Genomic DNA, 19,342 nt, shown 5'->3' on the forward strand with positions numbered 1-19,342 from the left:
AATAAAGAGAGTTTGATTTCCTTGCTTAAGGGTTTGTATAAACTCTTCGTTGCATTCTTATTTATTCTTATCACTTCATCTCTTTTTTACTTAATTTATATATCTGAGATCTGAATCTCATATCTTACACCCCTCTAAATATATTCCTGTCAGTTACACCCATGTCCCTTTACCCATTCATATGGACTTCGATTGAAGACCGATTGTGGTTGATCCGGTCATAGGGATTACCGGATTAGCGACTTAAGTTAAGGATAATGTATTTTACAGTGTCATGGGAACTAAGCTTCACTGAACATGCTATCCGTGGCACTAAACAAAGGGTAACATGGTGTGAATCAACACGTGCCCCCAACATGCAGGGGTGGATTTTATATCCTAGCTAGTAGAGCACCTAACTATTTTACCATTCAAAACAAAGTATCCAAACATGGAATGAGGAAGCATTGGAAACAAAAGACTCTAAGGGAAACAACACCAAAGTGGCAAAGTGTGGAAAGTGCTTGCTAGCTTCTTGAATGAAGAACAAGAAAAGTAAACTAAGATCTCTAGATGAAAAGCAACATAATTGGCTGTACGATGAAAATAGGAGAAATTAAAAGCAAAATAAGTGTTTGGAAATACCATACTTTTTTTAAAAATGAAAATGGAAATAATAACCAAAACATGTTGTCAACCTTATTTCAAATTTTGTTTTTAAAAATGTGAGGCACATGTACCAGCCCCTTAAATAACGCACTCAGTTTAACTCTTCGTTAAATAAATTCAAAATGCCAAAATGATCACCAAATACAATAGGATTTATACCAAAATATTGTTTCTCGCAATGCAAATTTTTTTCTTATGACATAACTAATACGATACTCGTGTTTTCATGCGGATGATTCAATTGTTTTAACATATTTTGTGTACAAGTAAATAATATAATACATATTTAATTTGTTGAATTCATATTATTTGTAAATGAGTTTTCGGTTTTCCCCCCTTAATCAAAATTGACAATAAGATTTTCTAGAAATAAAATGCAACCACCAATTCACAACGTCATTCTTGCCATGACTAAGAAACAAGCAGCCTAAATGACAGGCCCCCTTCGTATTTATTTTCCTCTGATGAAAGAGACCGATTGGTATATTAATCATTGATTTTGACGTGGGGTTCGTATTACTTGATTTGCAAAAAGCACCTTTTATTTTTTTATTCTCAACAAATTTTAATTCAACTTCATATTGTTCAGGGTGAACCATAACGCAAAAGATTGTTTTAAAAAAATCGAGGGAAGAAAAGAAAAGAAATTCAGGTACTTAATTTTGGTTTCTCCCGATTCAAATGGCAAACTAAAAAATATGACTTATTCAAGAAGTTTTCAATTTTTCATTTTTAAATATTAGTTTCAAAACAACAATCAATTAAAATAGAAGTAAATTGATTTTTAATTCATTTTGACATTTCTATTAACTCATAGAGGCTGTGGAACTCACTTTGACACTTCTATTAACTCAGGGGCTTTTAACTATTGCAATTTCATGTTTTTAATTTTGTTCCTGATTTTGTTGTTTCAGAACTTCGAGCTCAGATTTCGTTCCCTGAAGGCTTTTAGTCTCAATAATATTATCCATTCAAAAAAAAAAAAATCACAACTAGTGTGTATAAGATGCAAGAACTTTATGTTATAATTTTCAACTGCTGCCATGCAATGCGACCAGTCTCAAACTTATGATGGAAATCGAGGACATGTTCATAACTTCGTATATAATTTGTAGAGTTTAGATGAAAATAATTGATTGGCATATTCATAACATCCTTTTCCATTTCTTTATTGGACCCTATTAAATTATTATGTTAACAATCAATTTTGATGATAATAAATACTTATTACTAGTTGAGGAAGGTCCACAATTTAAGGAACCCATTGCACATTAAGTGTTGTTTACTTATCGACACCAACTTGATTTTAATGCATGTTTGACATATTTAATTTGTAGGATTTTTCCCCGCAAAACCATTTTTAATAAAATTTAAATTAATATTCTTTATAAATATAAAATAAGTTAATAAGCATATATTATCATCTTTTCTCATGCTTCCAGAAACCCAGTTAACCTGAGGATTGAATTCCTGACCTGACTCAAATCACGTCCCTTCAATGTCCTCCCATTCCCCATGCACACCGAAAATGTCATTTTTGCAGCCACCCTCCTCTTCACGATCTCGTGCGACGGCGTCATCTCCTCCTCTTCCGCCTCCTCCTCGGTGGACCCCCACTGTCGCCGGCCCGTCCTCTCTGATATACTCACCGGCATCGAATTTGCTGCCCTCCGTCGACAATTCTCCCTCTCCCTCCGCGGCGGCGCCAACTCCACTACCCAGTCGTGGGAAGCTTTATAAATACACACTTTAGTGTCACGTTGGATAGTCTACGTGTCACTAAAATTGTTAACAATGCATCTCACTAACGGCGTTACTTTCAAATTTAACGGCAAAGACTATTTTGCAACACTTATGTAAAGATAAAAACTATTTTTTACATTTCAAAAAGATAAAAATTAATTTGTAAAATGAGTACAAAGACATGGATCAAAATGCCTATTCATTCCCTTAAGAATCAAAAAGATTTTCACTATAACACACTATTATAAAAACTACATTCCACACTATTACAAGCATTATTTTCTCTAAGTCTCTTTAGGCTCAAACCAATTCTTATTTTGCTTGTCTCTTTAGGCTCAAACGCCAAATATTCTTTCAACAAACCTCCATAGGCTCAAACATGTGTATTGCTTCAATAAGCATCTTCATTATCAATCACAATTATTTTTAAAACTTATCTCTCTAGGCACAACACCCAACTATTATTTTCTCAAGCTTAAACTTTCCAAAGTTTGTAAGAAAATCAAACCCTAGAATATCATTTTGTAACACTTAAGTACAGTAAATGAAAGTTCAATGCCCACATAGTATTTACAAAGTTACTAAGTAGTATGCAAGAAATTATTGTTGCAAGGCTTGAGAAGTAACTCATTGATAAATTTTTATATATGATCTAAAAAATAGTTGTTGAGATCCTTCATGTTGAATATGAACATTGAAGTGCATTAATTGTTGTGTTTGATGTTATTTCTATTCTAACATGAATTCTTGTAAAACACTTGACCTGTCTTATTATTATTATTATTATTATTTTTAATTTATATACACAAAAGGTAGAAGTTCCCAACTTAGTACTTTTGTATGTTTTTTTCTTAAACGGTCATCTTGTTTCCCTATTTGTGTGTTAATCGTATAGAGAGTTGGTAAACTTTTTTTTTCTTTTTTCTCGACTAAAACAAAGACCCAAAGCTTATAGTATATGCCATTTAGCTTATATAACTCTAAAATTCCTCAAGTTCTTCACATTTTTCTTATCAAATAAAGCTTACCAATGAAGTTGACTCGCTAATAGACAAAACAAGTTACACTACACTAAGTTGCTTCTTTGTAAGACTAGTTGCTAAGACAATCTTTAGTACAAAGAAACCATTGAAAATTTTTACGAAAATAAATAAATCAATCTTATGCATTGTCTATTTTCATTAAATATATGGGGTGAAATTATTTTAGATCTAACAAATTTTGTCTTCAACCTGTAGACCTTATGCTCACAAATGTTGTTATTTGTCTACGACATTTAAATACGTGATTATACATGTTGTCATTATTAGCAATCAATCATCATTGCCTATCATCGTCCTTAACCATTGCCCCATCGCCAGTACTTAGACTATGCCACCATCATATTTTAGTCTTCGTATTTATTGTGTCGTTATTCCTAGACCTATTTTTATTATTGTTTTGTTTTTCATTGCCTTTCCTAATGTATAAAAACTCCATGTCTATTGCTTTAAATAATCACTAATTGTTGTCAAGTGCCATTTTTTACTATCAATCTAGTTGTTTCTTGCTTTACTATGTCATATTGCTCAGAAAACATGTCATAGCTAATAATATAAAATGAAATCATCACTCGATAATATAAAATAACATATGTTAGGACATATCAAATTTTTAAGAAATTAAGTTGAAGATAAACTTTTTAGATGATGAAGTAATATTTTAAATATTTGAGAGATTAATTTAATTGGTAATAAAAAAACTAATGTAATAGCACTGTAATAATTCCAAGGACCAAAATTTGTTTGAGGTAAGTTATTAAATTACACAAATGCAAGGATCTCACCATTTAGGTCATCTATCAAGTTATGTCTCTTATTATTGGAGAGAAACTCAAACATAAAAAGACATTAAATACACCAAGTTAACATCCATAACGATTAATTATGTGGTTTTCTCAACTAGCTTGCCAATCAGACCAATCATCCTAAAAGTTGCTTAAATCATATCTCAATTGGGTACTCTCTTCTTATATAAATGTACACTAAAGAGTGATTTAGGTATGTTAATTTCCACTCATATATTTTGGGCTTGGGTTGACTTAAGAACTGAAATCCTTGCCGGTACCCCATATGGTCTCTGTTCGTGGATTTCCCCCAATGCACTAAGGTGACATCAACAAAATATTGATAAGAACATATATCAACAATGTATTGGTAAGAACATCTAATTACCAAAGTAGGTGATATTGACAATGCACTCATTATGAAAGTAAATGCAAATCTGAGAAAATAAAATACTTAAAGGGAAAAACAATCTTGTTTTGATACAAAAACTTCTAGTAATAACTTTAGTTATATTGTGTCTCGGAGTGAGACTTGCGTTTTAGGTCAAATTACAAACATTCTACCACAATTGATAATTATGTTCAAGACTTATGTCCGATAAATCCAAACATGAAACTAAACAAACACTTATCCCACTTTAGATTCGTCACACCATGTGCTACAACATTTAACTATACTTGTTTTGGCATGTAAGAGCATAAGATTGACAACAACAGCAGAACTTTATCTTACTAAACAAAATCGATAACATGAATTATAAAATGTCATTCGGTACGATTAAATAGCAAATGACAAAAACACAAAGCCAAACAAGGAAATTAAAATATTGAAGGGAATGCATGTGCATCATGATATCCGTGGCTGCAAAATGCAAAATGAATCATCATCATCATCATGCGATAAACCCGAAAAAAAAAAAACTTTCCATGTCTGAGCAATGGAAAAAAACTTTCCCCTTTGTGTCCAGTAGGAGCCTACGAGAATAGTCGTAGTAGAATACAAATACAAGTTGTTGCGTATATCCGCCAATTCGGAAGTTGGCAGTGTCATGCATTTTGACATTTCAGAAATGACAACCTGTAACCGCACTTTGACTTGGGGGCCATGTGTCTTCTCTTCCCTTCCTCTTCTTCAATCACAAAAAAAGCTTTGCTTTGCTTTTGCTGGCATATATAACCACCACCTCGATCCTCTGTAACTTCTTCACTCCTCCAAAACTAATAAACCCTCATTCCAATCCTCCATCGCTTCCTACACCATTTTTCTACCTACCTCTAATAAATTCGTGATCTGGAAAATAAGATATACTCTACTACTCTACGGTTTTGCGGGTCCGTAGCAAGTCCGGGCCCACAAGCGTCCAGCACCGTTTCTGAACCTTAGGGTTCTTGTCTTTTTGTTTTTTTTTTGCCTTTGATTGCTAATTTTTTATTTTGGGATATCGATGGGGTCGAAACCGTGGCTATACCCTGCTCCAACCTATCGAACTATAGAAACCTTCTGGGTCACCGATGAAGACGCACCCGGCCCTCGCTGTGGCCACACCCTCACCGCCGTTGCCGCCACCAAGACTCAAGGCCCCCGCTTGATCCTATTCGGCGGCGCAACCGCCATTGAAGGAGGATCTTCCTCTGCCCCCGGCATTCGTAACTCCTCCTTCACTCACTCTCTCTGTCTGCCTCTTTTTTTTTTTTCGTTGCCTGAATTTCGCTGCTTTTACTTTGCAGGGTTAGCGGGAGTCACTAATACCGTCCATTCCTATGACGTTCAAAGTAGAAAATGGACTAGGTGAGTTTGATTCTCGTTTTCACAATTGTTAAATCTTCCAAATTCAGTTAATTTCTCTGTGTGTCTGTGTCTGTGTGTTTTAGTGTGTTTTCATTTTTATTATTTTAGATTTGTTTGATGAATTGCTACTGAAGCAATGATCTTTGCTGCCGTGACTGTACAGTATCAAACCCGCCGGAGAGCCGCCGTCTCCTCGGGCTGCTCATGCTGCTGCTGCAGTTGGTACCATGGTTGTTTTTCAGGTGATTTTGTGAATTGGGATAAATTGTGGGGACTGAGATTCCTCTTCTTCTTCTTCTTCTTCTTCTTCACTTGCTTGATTATATTAACATTTGTTTGATTGGTTCTGCTTGGCTAGGGTGGGATAGGTCCAGCGGGGCATTCTACCGATGATCTCTATGTGCTTGACTTGACCAATGATAAATACAAATGGCATAGGTGAGATTTGTTCTAATTAAACATGTTTTTCTTTTTACCTACTTCTAGAATTTTGACAAAATCGCACAATTAGTCAATATTGCTATTAATTTAATTGTAGGGTCGTTGTACAAGGGCAAGGACCCGGGCCTCGCTATGGCCATGTAATGGACCTGGTTGCTCAGAGATATCTAGTAACTGTCAGCGGAAATGACGGTGAGAAAAATTCATTACCAGGTTGTTGTTTTTCAAATTCTTGTTATAAAACTGTGATGAATAATGTAGTTGTTGTAAAAACAATAAAGGAGGGGTAGACCTTATCCATGGAACAATCGAGTTGGCAAAATTTTAGGACTTTACTTACTGTGGGTTTGGATTTCAATTGGGAACCTCCAAACCATGTTTTGAGCAAAATGCTGCCGGAGACGAGCTTTTACGTCCACTGTAGCTTGGAATTTCCCCAATGGCAATCCAAACACACTTGTGAAAGCCATGTGTGTAAGTTCCTTTTGTATTTGGGTCTGGGTTTGCTATATGTCTGGAAATACTAAAGAAAGTCACAACATAATCTATGGAATAATTTGGTGGTTAAAAGTTTGACTCTTTTTAATCCTGTTCTTATTACATAATACCTTCATCTTGTTTGATTAAAAAATTGAAAGTAAACACCGTTGAATCGATAGTGGAGATTTCTCTAAGTAGTTTTCCTTGGGCATGCATATGCTACATATATCTGTTTGGAATCTCTTGTGAAGAAAGTGTTTGCTCTCGTGTGCTATATAGCAAATAGTTTAACTTTTTATACCATGTGGCAGGAAAAAGAGTTGTATCTGATGCTTGGGCTTTTGATACTGCTCAAAAACCTTATGTGTGGCAGAAGCTGAACCCAGAAGGTGACAGACCTTCTGCAAGAATGTAAGTCTATCTAGCCTCTTGGTTAATGAAGCCTTAACTGTCTTCATTGTTTCCACACATCATGAATATATTGTAATTTTACACTAGTCTACCTCAACTTATAGGTATGCAACTGCTAGTGCCCGCTCAGATGGAATGTTTTTGCTCTGTGGTGGAAGAGACTCTTCTGGAGCTGTATGTTTGCTCATACTTTTTTAATCAGATCATGATCTGTTGCTTATAGAAAATTTAGTGTGCTAATCTGTCATGCCTGAATTTTCGACATTCCATTTGATGGTTAAATTGTAGTGTGCTGAGTGATAAGTAATTATATCTGAAGCAGAAAAGCATACTTTGTTATTATATTGTTCTGACTTCTGAATCTTGCATCTTAGGCCTACCCAGTGAAATATAATAGCATTTATCATATTTATCTTTTGCAGCCACTAGCAGATGCCTATGGACTGCTCATGCATAGGAATGGCCAGTGGGAATGGACCCTTGCACCTGGAGTTTCCCCTTCACCAAGGTATCAACATGCTGCGGTAAGTGAGAGATTCCTACTGTGAATTTCTTATACAATTTTTTTTATTGCACTAGGATTCGTTTATGTGTCTTTCACACTATTACTTTGAAAAGTGACATGATTTGATTTAATGTCTTAATCTTGACTATTCATGCACAATAATGTCAAGATTAGCTTGTCTTATTCTCACAATAAAGCTTATTTATGTACGTGTGTGTTGCTGCACAGACCCTGATGGTAAGAATTTTTCTTACTTTGATCTAACAATTAAAAAGCACCAAGTTTCATTGTGGGGTCTCACTTTATTTATACCAGAGTGGTCAATCACGTGCTATAGCGCTGCTACAGAAGTGTTATGGAGCGTCATGGCTATGGGGTGCTCATGGAACCCTGTTGCGTTACAACTTGCTGCCATACCTGAAGTGCCGTGAATCCCAGGGCTTGACATGCTGCGAATCCTCTTCTTGGCTGCTATTGCGGCCATTGCAACCGCTATTGCATCAGAGACTAAATGTCCCCTTTTGTGGCCCCTCAATCAATGTTGTTTGGTGCTGTTTTTTTTTTTGGGGGGGGGGGGGGGGGGTAATCCTGGGATTTTGCCCCCATTTTATTTCATCAGAACACAAACTCTACTTTCCCATTCTCACTCCTTTTGAGGGCTAAATAATGCTGGTCTCTTCTCTCTTCAACACAAACTATCTGTGACCCAGAGCTCTCAGCTGCATTTCCGGCCAACTCATGGCATGTTGGTGGAGTTTCCAGCCAACCCATGGCACAATATCCTGTCAACCCACTCTCTGTAGAACTTTGGCACACCGTTCTGTGGTCTCTACCCTGTTCACATCCTTTGGGGTCTGTTCTGTTCATGTCAAAGAGGAGTCTATGTTTTGTTTTATATTCCTTATTCATTGCAGTGTTCATATAGGCCACCTGACGCTGCCCTTTCTTGCTTTATTTCTTTTATATTACTTGACTCTTGTTATTAAGTATTAACTTCTGTGTTTGCCTTAAAATTATGGCTTTTAATTATTAATTATAAATAGACCTTTAGTTATGGTTTTTTTTTTTTTTTTAACTTTTAGCATATATATATATATATATATATATATATATATATAAATTATTTAACTTATATATGAAAAATTCATAATAGCAGTCATCCCAATATCCGCTCTCCAGCTATAGTGGTTTTGGGGTCAGCTACTCTGCTGCTGTCCGGGATTGATAACTATGCTTTATACCCACTTAAAAGCTACACAGACACACCTAAAAGAGAAGTTTTAAGCCATTTATCTAACGTTGTCTAACACACTGATAAGCTAATTGTGGTTTATAACCCTAAATAGGAGAGACTAGATAGATAGTAGTGGTTGACATAAATTTGGATTTGGGAGAGACTGTGAAATTTTAGAAGAATATAAAGTGGATTTCTCTCTTTCCTATTTAATTTTACATTCCCCAATAAGTTCTTGATATCTTTTAGTAGTTGGATGAAAACAAAATCAGTGGCTTAGAATTAGTGTAAGAGTTCTCTATTTTTATGGTGAGGTCAATTGATCTTGACCACATTACTCATTCCCTTTTTGTTGAAATTTTAGTTATTTGAATAAATGAGGGAAAGAGAGGATATTCTGATTTCTGACTAATATTAAATTAATATTATTGTGAAAGATGTGATATGATGTGATAGAAAAGATAAAGTACTAAGCTCTATTCTTGTAGAAGACTCCTAATCCTAATTAAATAAGGAAACAAATCCTGAAATATATATGGAATTTATTGCTAAGAGATCATCTAAGGTTCTCTAAAGGCCAAAATATTCTGAGATGTAATCATATGATATCTAGAGGTATCCTCTAGATAGTCTAAAAGTTTTGAAGATTGTTTTTGAGTGAATGTGGCATTGTATTTTATCAGGTTTTTGTCGGTGCACGATTACATGTTACAGGTGGTGTTCTCAGGGGTGGACGGTCCGTGGAAGGTGAAGCATCCATTGCAGGTAACTTTCTTTTCTCTGTTTCTATTGTATATATTTATTGTCTTGTATTGGCCATTTCCTCTCATTCTATACCTATGCTTTCTTTTTCTCTCTTTGACAGTATTGGACACTGCTGCTGGGGTTTGGTTAGATAGAAACGGCATTGTGTCCTCCTCACGCTCAAACAAAGGTCATGATTATGACCCTTCTTTGGAGCTTATGCGTCGTTGTCGTCATGCAGCTGCAGCTGTTGGTGTTCATATATTTATCTATGGTGGTTTAAGAGGAGGTAAGTACTTGCATTATGAGAGATGCAGTTGTAATTGTAGCTCTAAGAGTTTATTTTGACTTGAAAAACTGAATGAGGCATATTCAGTTCTTTATTACAAAAACATTGAAGCTCACAAAAATAGATTGACTCTTTATTGTGTTTATTCCAATGGATTTAGTCTTTCAGGATTACACAACAAAGGTGCCATTGTTGGAAAGTCCCCCATAGCTTGCCTCTAATGGGTGCGGTTTACATACCTGCAAACAACTGCACCTAATGCCAATTAATTTTAAGTTGGAATCTAACATGACAATAGGAGCCTATATCCATTGTTTCCATGGTTTGTGGAGGGGATCTTTGTCGTTATTCATGCTGTATCACTTGGTTAGTTTGTCTAATAGGTATCTGTGGAGGTGAGTGGAGTGTTAGAATGTCCCACACTGCTTGCCTCAATTATTAGGGTTCAGTTTATATACCTGTGGACAATTTCCCTTAATGGCAATTGAATTTAAGAGGGAATCTAACCTGATATTAGTGGCTATTGCCCATATCCGTCGTATCCATGATTTGTGGAGGGGATCTTTGTTGTCTTTTGTTGTGTATTGCTTGGTCTAATAGGCAGCTGTGGAGGTGGGGTGTTGGAAAGTTCGATATTGCCTGCCTCAATTGTTAGAGTGTGGTTTATATACTCATGGACAACTTGACTTAGTGCCAATTAAATTTAAGAGGGAATATACATGATAGGAGAGCCTATGACCCATATCCATGGTTTCCATGGTTTGTGGAGGGGGATCTTTGTCATTTTGGTGCTGTATCGCTTGGTCTAGTAGGCAAACAGTTGTGGAGGTGGAGTGTTGGAAAGTCCCACATCGCCTGCCTCAATTATTAGGGTGTGGTTTATATACATAGCAAGCAAAATTGTTTGCCTAGTATGGTTTTATAGTGAGCGATTGCGGAACAGGTTTTCACATGTCATGCATTTGTGCTGGTTTGCTGAAAAATGATTTTGTGCTCTTTTAAAAATACAATAGCCTAGTTATTTTTTGGGCTATGCATTATAATGCCTTGAGTTGATTAATTCTCAATTATCAATAGTTTGGTAGAAGGAACTGAAATGCTTATTGAAGGAATTAATGTGTTAAAATCCTCCAATTTGTATTATAGACTGCAAGTGTCTTGATATTTTACATTTTAATTTGTTTTATATTGATGTTTCTTATATATTTCAAAATTTTGTTCCTATGTCTACCAATTCTTATGAAACCATGTTATCCTGTGCAGATATACTACTAGATGATTTCCTAGTGGCTGAAAATTCGCCATTGCAGCCTGACATTAATTCTCCTGAGAGAGCTTCACCTGTTACAAGCTCCAAACAAAATCAATCTAACTTAAATTATAATGTAACAACACCAAATTTGGATGGTGGACCAGATATTCCTTCATCTGGTGGCTCAGGGTATATCATTTGTTGCTTCCTTCTTTAGAAGCTCAACACTTCTACTTCACTTTTCTTATGCTCGGGTTATTTCAATTTTATGACGTGATATGTGTGTTCATTTTATCAGCATGGACAAAAATTCCTTGGAGAAACTGAGGGAAGCATCAGCTGCTGAAGCTGAGGCAGCGAGTGCTGTCTGGCAAGCTGTGCAGGCTATATCAAGTAATCCTGCTGAAGAAACATCTGTGTCAGATGACAACTCACAAGCTGTGGAAACAGTTTCAGATGGAAGTGATACAGAGGGAGATGTCCGCCTTCATCCTAGAGCTGTATGTGCTTGGAATCCTTGTTTATAACTGATCATGTTCCTCTCAAGGATGCAAAATCATATGCATTTTGTTACAGGTTGTAGTTGCGAAGGAGGCTTTAGGTAACCTAGGTGGAATGGTGAGACAATTATCGCTAGATCAATTTGAAAATGAAAGTAGACGCATGATTCCCGTAAATAATGATTTGCCATATCCTACGAAAAAGTTCACCAGGCAGAAATCTCCTCAGGGTTTACATAAAAAGGCAAGCATTATTTGATTCACATTCTGCTTGGTTTATATTGTTAGCGTTTGACATAGTCTGCCTAGTGTCTACTCACTTAATTACCATTACAATATTGCTACATTAGACCATCTCTTATTATCACTGTCTTCCTGCCAGATAATTTCAACTTTGCTTAGGCCTCGCAACTGGAAAGCTCCTGCAAACAGGCGGTTCTTCTTGGATTCTTATGAAGTGGGTGAACTTTGCTATGCTGCTGAGCAAATATTTATGCATGAACCGACCGTACTTCAGCTGAAAGCTCCTGTCAAAGTATTTGGTGATCTTCATGGTCAGTTTGGTGATTTGATGCGGCTATTTGATGAATATGGATTTCCTTCTACTGCAGGAGACATCACGTAAGTTTGTTACTTGTTTACATTGGTTGATTACCATTGCTCATGTATCAAAAAGCTAGTGCATATTCTTTAGGTGTTAAAATAATGACTTCTCCCTGGGAAGCAGATCACCATATTCTTATTTAAGAGTATTTGTTAGTATGTGTCAAAACATCATGAAGTTTATATTTTAGCTACAGTTGAGGTCTTGAGGGATATTGTATGCACTTGGTAATGGTGGTTCATTCTTTTGAATTCAGTTTAAGACCGATTAACTCTGAAAAAACTATACTTTTGCTTTGCTATGTGGGAGGGTGAACCTTGGTGCATTGGTAAGGTAGCTACTTTGTGATCTGAAGGTCACAGTTTCTCCACTTGCTGTGGGGTATGGTAGCCTACATTTATTCTCCCCTTGCGCTACTTTTGGTTGCTTGTCTTAGCTTGTGGATTTCACTTTTTCTCAATGGTTTTGTTTTATTTAATTAGCTCTACACTGTCCAAAAAATGTTTTGTCCAAAAACCATGTCTAGAAATGTTCACTTTCAATTTGTTGCGATTTGAAGTAAAACATGCCGACTGATGGTTGGGAGCTAAGATGCTCTGTATGTTCCTTAACAGGGTTGGTTAATCTGACACTTGATCTGTTTTGGTCTTGTTCTGTGTTAATACATTTCTTCTAGTCAATACCTGAGTGAAAATTTTTCTAAGGCATTTTTCTCATGCTTTGCTCTTTCATATGAGCATTTTGGAATTAGCTAACACATTTAATGTTTCAGCTATATTGACTACCTGTTTTTGGGAGATTATGTCGATCGAGGACAGCACAGCTTGGAAACCATTACCTTGCTACTTGCTCTTAAGGCAGGCCTGTTTAATTTTACATTATTTAACTATCTGGTATTATTGTATTGGGTTTTCTTTGTGTTTATGATTGACCTTGCACTGACATTCTTGTCTAGATCGAATATCCCGAGAATGTTCACTTGATACGTGGAAACCACGAAGCTGCTGACATAAATGCACTATTTGGTTTTCGTATTGAGTGCATTGAAAGAATGGTAAAGACATAAACATATTTGTATTGATTCGATTTTTGGATTCAACTCTGCAACTAACTATGTGCTTTGTAGGGTGAAAATGATGGGATATGGGCATGGACACGATTCAATCAACTTTTTAACTATCTTCCATTAGCTGCTCTTATTGAAAAGAAAATTATCTGTATGCATGGTGGCATTGGAAGATCGATCAATTCAGTAGAACAGATAGAGAAGCTTGAAAGGCCCATAACAATGGATACAGGATCTATTACTTTAATGGACCTTTTATGGTACCTCTTTGTTTATCTATCATTTTTTTTGTCATGTGGCTTCTTGTTATGCTTGCATCCCCCGTGCTTCTTTCTTCTTTGGGGGTGATCCTTAATGCAACAGTTAGGTTGCTATTTTATGACCTGGAGGTCATGTGTTTAAATCTTCAAAACAATCTCTCCGCTTGCGGGGGTAAGATTGCAAACATTTATCCTCCCAAAACCCCACTTGGAGGGAGTGTTGTGCATTGGGTTGCCATTTTTTTCTCATTCCTTTTTTATTACAACTTCTACGGGTTTGTGTAGGTCTGATCCCACAGAGAATGATAGTGTAGAGGGTTTGAGACCAAATGCTAGAGGCCCAGGGCTTGTTACTTTTGGGGTAAGTATATGCTTAACTAGAAAGGAAAGAACAGTTTTTTTAAAAAAGGTCTACTAACCCTTCCTCCTCATCCATGATTTTCTGTAGTCATATAAATTAAGATCTTTCTTGAGAACCAAAAAGGAAAAAATGAAAATGTCAAGCAACAAATTTTGGTGGTCTCTTCAAGATAAAAAATAAGGGTAGGAATTAGAATTTAGTAATTAAGATACCATTTGATGTGCAAAAGTATTACGAAATATTAGCAGTTGTTTTGAACCCAATTCAAAAATCATATCTTTCTACTTATTGATAGCATTTTATACAGTGGAATATTATTCAATAGTAGGCATGCCTTAAAAGTTCTTGCTATTTAAATGGGAAGCTGACCCATTACTTCGATTATTTTATGCAGCCTGATCGTGTCACAGAATTTTGTAAGAAAAATAAATTGCAGCTCATTATAAGGGCCCATGAGTGTGTCATGGATGGCTTTGAACGATTTGCCCAGGGACAATTAATCACCCTTTTCTCTGCAACTAACTATTGTGGTGAGCATAATTTCTCACCAGTGTTCTCCTTTGCAATGCTATAGCATTTCAATCTCATGTTGTGTGTGTTATTTAGGAACTGCAAACAATGCGGGAGCTATACTGGTAGTTGGTAGGGGTTTGGTTGTAGTTCCAAAATTAATTCATCCCATACCACCTCCCCTTCAGTCTCCTGAGACATCTCCTGAGCGTGTTATGGATGAAACATGGATGCAGGTGAGCCCTTATGCAGTATCTTTCTTCTCTATACTGTATTTAACAATTAATGAAGTAAGTGGATTTGTTGAATGGTAATTCTCATTTTTTGGTTCTCATTTGCTTATTGTAGGAGCTTAATATTCAGAGGCCACCAACTCCTACTCGGGGTCGACCTCAGCCGGACCTTGATCGTGGCTCACTAGCATATATATGATTTGATTCACGACTTGAATAAATACTGCATATTCGGGATTTTTCATCATCGCTTGATATCCTGCCAACCAAAAGTTCTGTTTCTAAACCTGTCATTGTTGGCAGAATACATATTTTGTACTAGATTCTTCTTTAGTTGCAGAAAAGCAAACTCTCATTAGCATGCAAATAGCTTGAGAGAGTGCATTATTTTATGTTAGCCAATTAGCGAATGGCTTGTGGAGATTGGTTTTACTAGGCACGGGACATGGATAAAGTGGAAGAGATGCTAGTGGCTTCTCCCCCTCAACATGGGGATGGATAACTTAGTCAGGGAATACCGATGTTTGGTATATATATTGTATCATAGAGAAATATATATATATATATATATTTTTTCCTTTATATAAATGTTCATAACATTTAGATCAATCGTCTCTCAAGTCTCAAAGCTTGAAATAGAAGTAGGCAGTTCTCAGGTTTATAAACGTATCCCAGTCCACTGAGAAAAAAGGCCTCAACGAAAGATTTTTCGCTTCATCTTGGATATAGCTAAGAAAGCTACTATGTTGCTTTTCCAGTGTGTTTGGATTTGCATCTGGGATGCATGTTTTCACATCAAGTCAGCTAAAAGATATTACTTCAGATTTGATGCATATAAGTGTGCCAAGAATTGACTCAGGTTGGTGAGTATTATTAAGCCCTCTCAATTTTTAGTCCTTAGATGTAGAATTTTTTTGGGACTAAAAACGGAAAGAAAAAAAATTGATAGACTAAAAATGGACTGATTTTTTTTTTTGAGAGACCAAGACCTCTCAAAATTTATGAGACTAAAAACAGATGTTCACAAAAGATCATCAACCAAAATCCTTTAACATTTATTATTAGTCCAAGTTACTTTTCAAGATAAGCTCCATCTCCATGACGATGGAATTATCCATCGAAACAAGACTTTTTTTCATTTTTCTAGCTAAATATCCCTAATGACTTATTTTTTTGTCAGCCACAAAGATTAACATTATTTGTGTTTCTTTAGAGTCTCCTGCTTTTCAAAAAAAAAATTCTATTTGTACATAAATTTTATATAACAAAGAGGAAGATAGATACAAAAGAGAGAAAAGTGTGGGTCAAGATAATTGATGAAGAGAAATAGAGAAAAAAATAACAATAGAAAATATTGTATGAATAATATAACTAAAATTTATATATGATGCTAGCAAGATATCATCGAATTACAATAATAAAAGGTCCTCAAATAAATTGATATGCACATGATTCTACAATATAATTCACCAATTATTGATAGGGAAAAAAATAATCCTTTTAAGATCTAGATGTATTGAAATTTAAGTGTTAAAAGCCAGGAATCAACCTAGGTTGGTGTGAGTAATCTTCCTTCTAAGCTCTTTCTCTTGCAACTTGATTGACTTGACTATGATACCTCTTGTATTTTTACTTAGAATTACTCTAGAATTATTCTAACAAAAACTACTTGGGAAGTAGGGAGTGTACTTTTTTCTATGGTCAAATTCTTATCAATATTAAGCATCCCAAGGGAAATGATGATAATAATAATTTGAAAACTAATCCATGCTTGGGAGCAGATTTAGAGTCGTTGTGGAGGAAAAGTCACAATAATTTATCGTCTTAAGCCATTAGATTATTCTCTCAGCTAAATTTTTGTCATCTATCTTAAAAGATACTAAAAATGAGATCATGGATTTGGGTTAGGCACACGGAGGTGTGTGTATTTAATACTTTTTTTTATTTGATAAATTAATAATGCTATTATTTTATTTTCTTTTAGATGATTTGAGAAATTATTGTTAGTGTAAATGTTACATTGAGAATGAAATTAAGCCTATATGATATCAAACTTTCTTAATCACTAATTTTCTCGAGAATGAATTGGACGTCTAAATGCTTATCAAGAATACTTTTTTTTCTTAAAGATTTATATATAAAAAAGCAATAGAAGTTAGGAAGAAAAAAAAAACATTTTAATAATAATAAATTAAAAGCGAAGAACATAACAGTGATAGATAGCAGACGCAGGAGCAGTTCTTAAACCCTAAACCTTGGCGTGCGGTGCGGTGTGGCAAAGTGCAAAAAATGGAGGAAGCAAGAGTTCAGAAGAACTTCCCGGTGAAGCCGAAGCTGAAATCGATGGCCAGAACCCCAAAGCAAACCCCTGAATCGAAGTACTGGTCCTCCTTCAAGACCCAACAAATCCCCAACCTCATCTCCGTCCCCTCCCTCACCTTCTCCCCCACACCCCCTCACTCCTTCGCCGCCGCACACTCCGCCTCCCTCACTCTTTACAGCTCCCAGACCCTCTCCCCCGCTGCCACCATCTCCTCCTTCTCCGACGCCGTCTCCTGCGCCTCCTTCCGCTCCGACTCCCGCCTCCTGGCCGCCTCCGACCTCTCCGGCCTTGTCCAGGTCTTCGACGTCAAATCCCGCACCGCCCTCCGCCGCCTCAAGTCTCATTTCCGCCCCGTCCGCTTCGTCCACTTCCCCCGCCTCGACAAGCTCCACCTCATCTCTGCCGGCGACGACGCCCTCGTCAAGCTCTGGGACGTCGCCGAGGAGACCCCGGTCTCCGAGTTCCTCGGCCACAAGGACTATGTCAGGTGCGGAGACTCCTCCCCTGTGAATTCTGAAATCTTCGTTACAGGCTCCTATGACCATGTCGTCAGGCTCTGGGATGCTAGGGTTAGGGATTCGAAATCGTCGGTGCAGGTGAACCACGGCGCGCCCGTGGAGGATGTTGTGTTCTTGCCGTCCGGAGGGATGGTTGCGACGGCGGGTGGGAATTCGGTTAAAATTTGGGACTTGATTGGTGGAGGGAAGCTTGTGTACTCCATGGAGAGTCACAACAAGACTGTCACGTCGATTTGTGTCGGGAGAATTGGGAAGGATTATGGTGAAGAATCATCGAATCAGTTTAGGATTATGAGTGTGGGGTTGGATGGGTACTTGAAGGTGTTTGATTATGGATCATTGAAGGTTACACATTCCATGAGGTTCCCCGCGCCTCTTTTGTCGGTCGCCTACTCGCCAGATTGTTCCACCAGGGTGATTGGGACATCCAATGGAGTGATCTATGCTAGCAAGAGGAAGATGAAGGAAAAAGAGAAGGAGGAGGAGGAGAGTGAGGCTAGCTTGGTTTGGAGAACTGCTCCTGTGGAGAATACTGAGAAGAAAGCGGTGAGGCCTTCGCATTTTAGGTATTTTCATAGAGGGCAGGGAACCAAACCGTCTGAGGGGGATTTCTTGGTTATGAAGCCCAAGAAGAAGAAGTGGGCTAAGCACGACACGCTGTTGAACAAGTTTGAGCATGGAGAGGCTCTGGTGTCTGTGTTGGGAACTATGAACCCTGGGCATGTGGTGGCTGTGATGGAGGAATTGGTGGCTAGGAAGAAATTTCTCAAGTGTGTCTCCAACTTGGATGTGGAGAAGTTGGAACTGCTCTTGGAATTCTTGCATAAGTATTGTACCATGCCTAGATATTCTAGTTTGTTGATGGGGTTCGCCAAGAAGGTTCTTGAAATGAGGGCGGATGATATTAGAGCTTCTGATTCTGAAGCCATCAAGAGTCATATCATAAATCTCAAGCGGGCTGTTGCCCAGGAGATTCAGATTCAACAGTCATTGCAAGAGATACAGGGTATAATTTCTCCTTTGTTGAAGATTGCTGGAAGATGAAATTTTGGGCTTCTCATCCATGAGCTGGTTTTGTTAGGCTATCCTCTTCCTCTTTTTTTTTTTTTTTTTCTCTCTCTCTCTCTCTCTAATTTTTATTTAAGAATGTATGTGTTATTCTTGTAATTTGATTCAAGCAATGCCAGTTTCTCTAGAATTTTTGTTGGCAACTGTGATCCTTTGAAAGCACAGGGAAATGCTTATTGCCAATTGTGTTTTAGGGATTCTACTTACAACTTCATCTATGGTCTCATTTGGCACTTATATAATATTTTATTTTGTATGACGGCCCTCTAAACAGGGGGATCTTTTAGAATGCTGTGTTTTCTTATCCCGTTGGCAAGAGAGTATTGAATCCCAAAATTAGATCTCTATGTGCTATTAAATTAGACCTATTTGTGCACCTACTTTGCAGGTATCCTTATTTTCTAGCAGCCAATTGTTAGATAAAGATGTAATGTGCTATTATATTGAATAACTGAACGTTGAACTGCAGTTGTGACAGTTATATCCATTTTATAAATAATTTTACTAATTTTCACAAAATGGTTCATGAAAGTGCTTC

General features: G+C 36.9%; 2 protein-coding genes across 3 annotated transcripts; both read left to right on the plus strand.

The window, feature by feature from the left end:
* The first annotated feature begins 5,116 nt into the window (after positions 1-5,116).
* LOC100805538 (serine/threonine-protein phosphatase BSL1) lies at positions 5,117-15,477 on the plus strand. 2 transcript variants are annotated; one of them, XM_003518894.5, is made up of 21 exons: positions 5,123-5,863; positions 5,945-6,005; positions 6,169-6,247; positions 6,364-6,443; positions 6,544-6,638; positions 7,238-7,337; positions 7,442-7,511; positions 7,760-7,861; positions 9,760-9,841; positions 9,942-10,109; positions 11,373-11,550; positions 11,660-11,861; positions 11,938-12,105; positions 12,244-12,482; positions 13,238-13,322; positions 13,421-13,519; positions 13,592-13,791; positions 14,077-14,152; positions 14,547-14,682; positions 14,759-14,898; positions 15,011-15,477. In XM_003518894.5, exons 1-21 carry the CDS (start codon positions 5,662-5,664, stop codon positions 15,092-15,094), a joined length of 2,646 nt encoding a protein of 881 aa, XP_003518942.1. In that variant the 5' UTR covers positions 5,123-5,661; the 3' UTR covers positions 15,095-15,477. The 2 variants fall into 2 exon arrangements, 1 of the variants encoding a protein (XP_003518942.1); XR_001384821.3 differs by lacking the exons at positions 14,077-14,152; positions 15,011-15,477 and having other exon boundaries at positions 5,117-5,863; positions 14,759-14,896.
* Positions 15,478-17,017: 1,540 nt separating this feature from the next.
* On the plus strand, positions 17,018-19,088 carry LOC100806066 (protein SLOW WALKER 1). Its single transcript, XM_003518895.5, has one exon. The coding sequence runs from the start codon at positions 17,185-17,187 to the stop codon at positions 18,778-18,780; it is 1,596 nt and encodes a 531-aa protein (XP_003518943.1). The 5' UTR covers positions 17,018-17,184; the 3' UTR covers positions 18,781-19,088.
* The last annotated feature ends 254 nt before the right edge of the window (positions 19,089-19,342 follow it).

The sequence above is a fragment of the Glycine max genome, chromosome 2 (assembly GCF_000004515.6).
Source record: "Glycine max cultivar Williams 82 chromosome 2, Glycine_max_v4.0, whole genome shotgun sequence".
NCBI lineage: Eukaryota > Viridiplantae > Streptophyta > Magnoliopsida > Fabales > Fabaceae > Glycine > Glycine max.

Excerpts from the sequence above, each read along its gene's own strand:
- LOC100806066 (XM_003518895.5), top strand. The coding sequence starts at position 17,185 with ATGGAGGAAGCAAGAGTTCAGAAGAACTTCCCGGTGAAGCCGAAGCTG.
- LOC100805538 (XM_003518894.5), top strand. The coding sequence starts at position 5,662 with ATGGGGTCGAAACCGTGGCTATACCCTGCTCCAACCTATCGAACTATA. Across the intron at positions 12,483-13,237 it reads TCTACTGCAGGAGACATCAC|CTATATTGACTACCTGTTTT; the intron begins GTAAGTTTGTTA and ends TTAATGTTTCAG. Across the intron at positions 14,899-15,010 it reads TGGATGAAACATGGATGCAG|GAGCTTAATATTCAGAGGCC; the intron begins GTGAGCCCTTAT and ends TGCTTATTGTAG.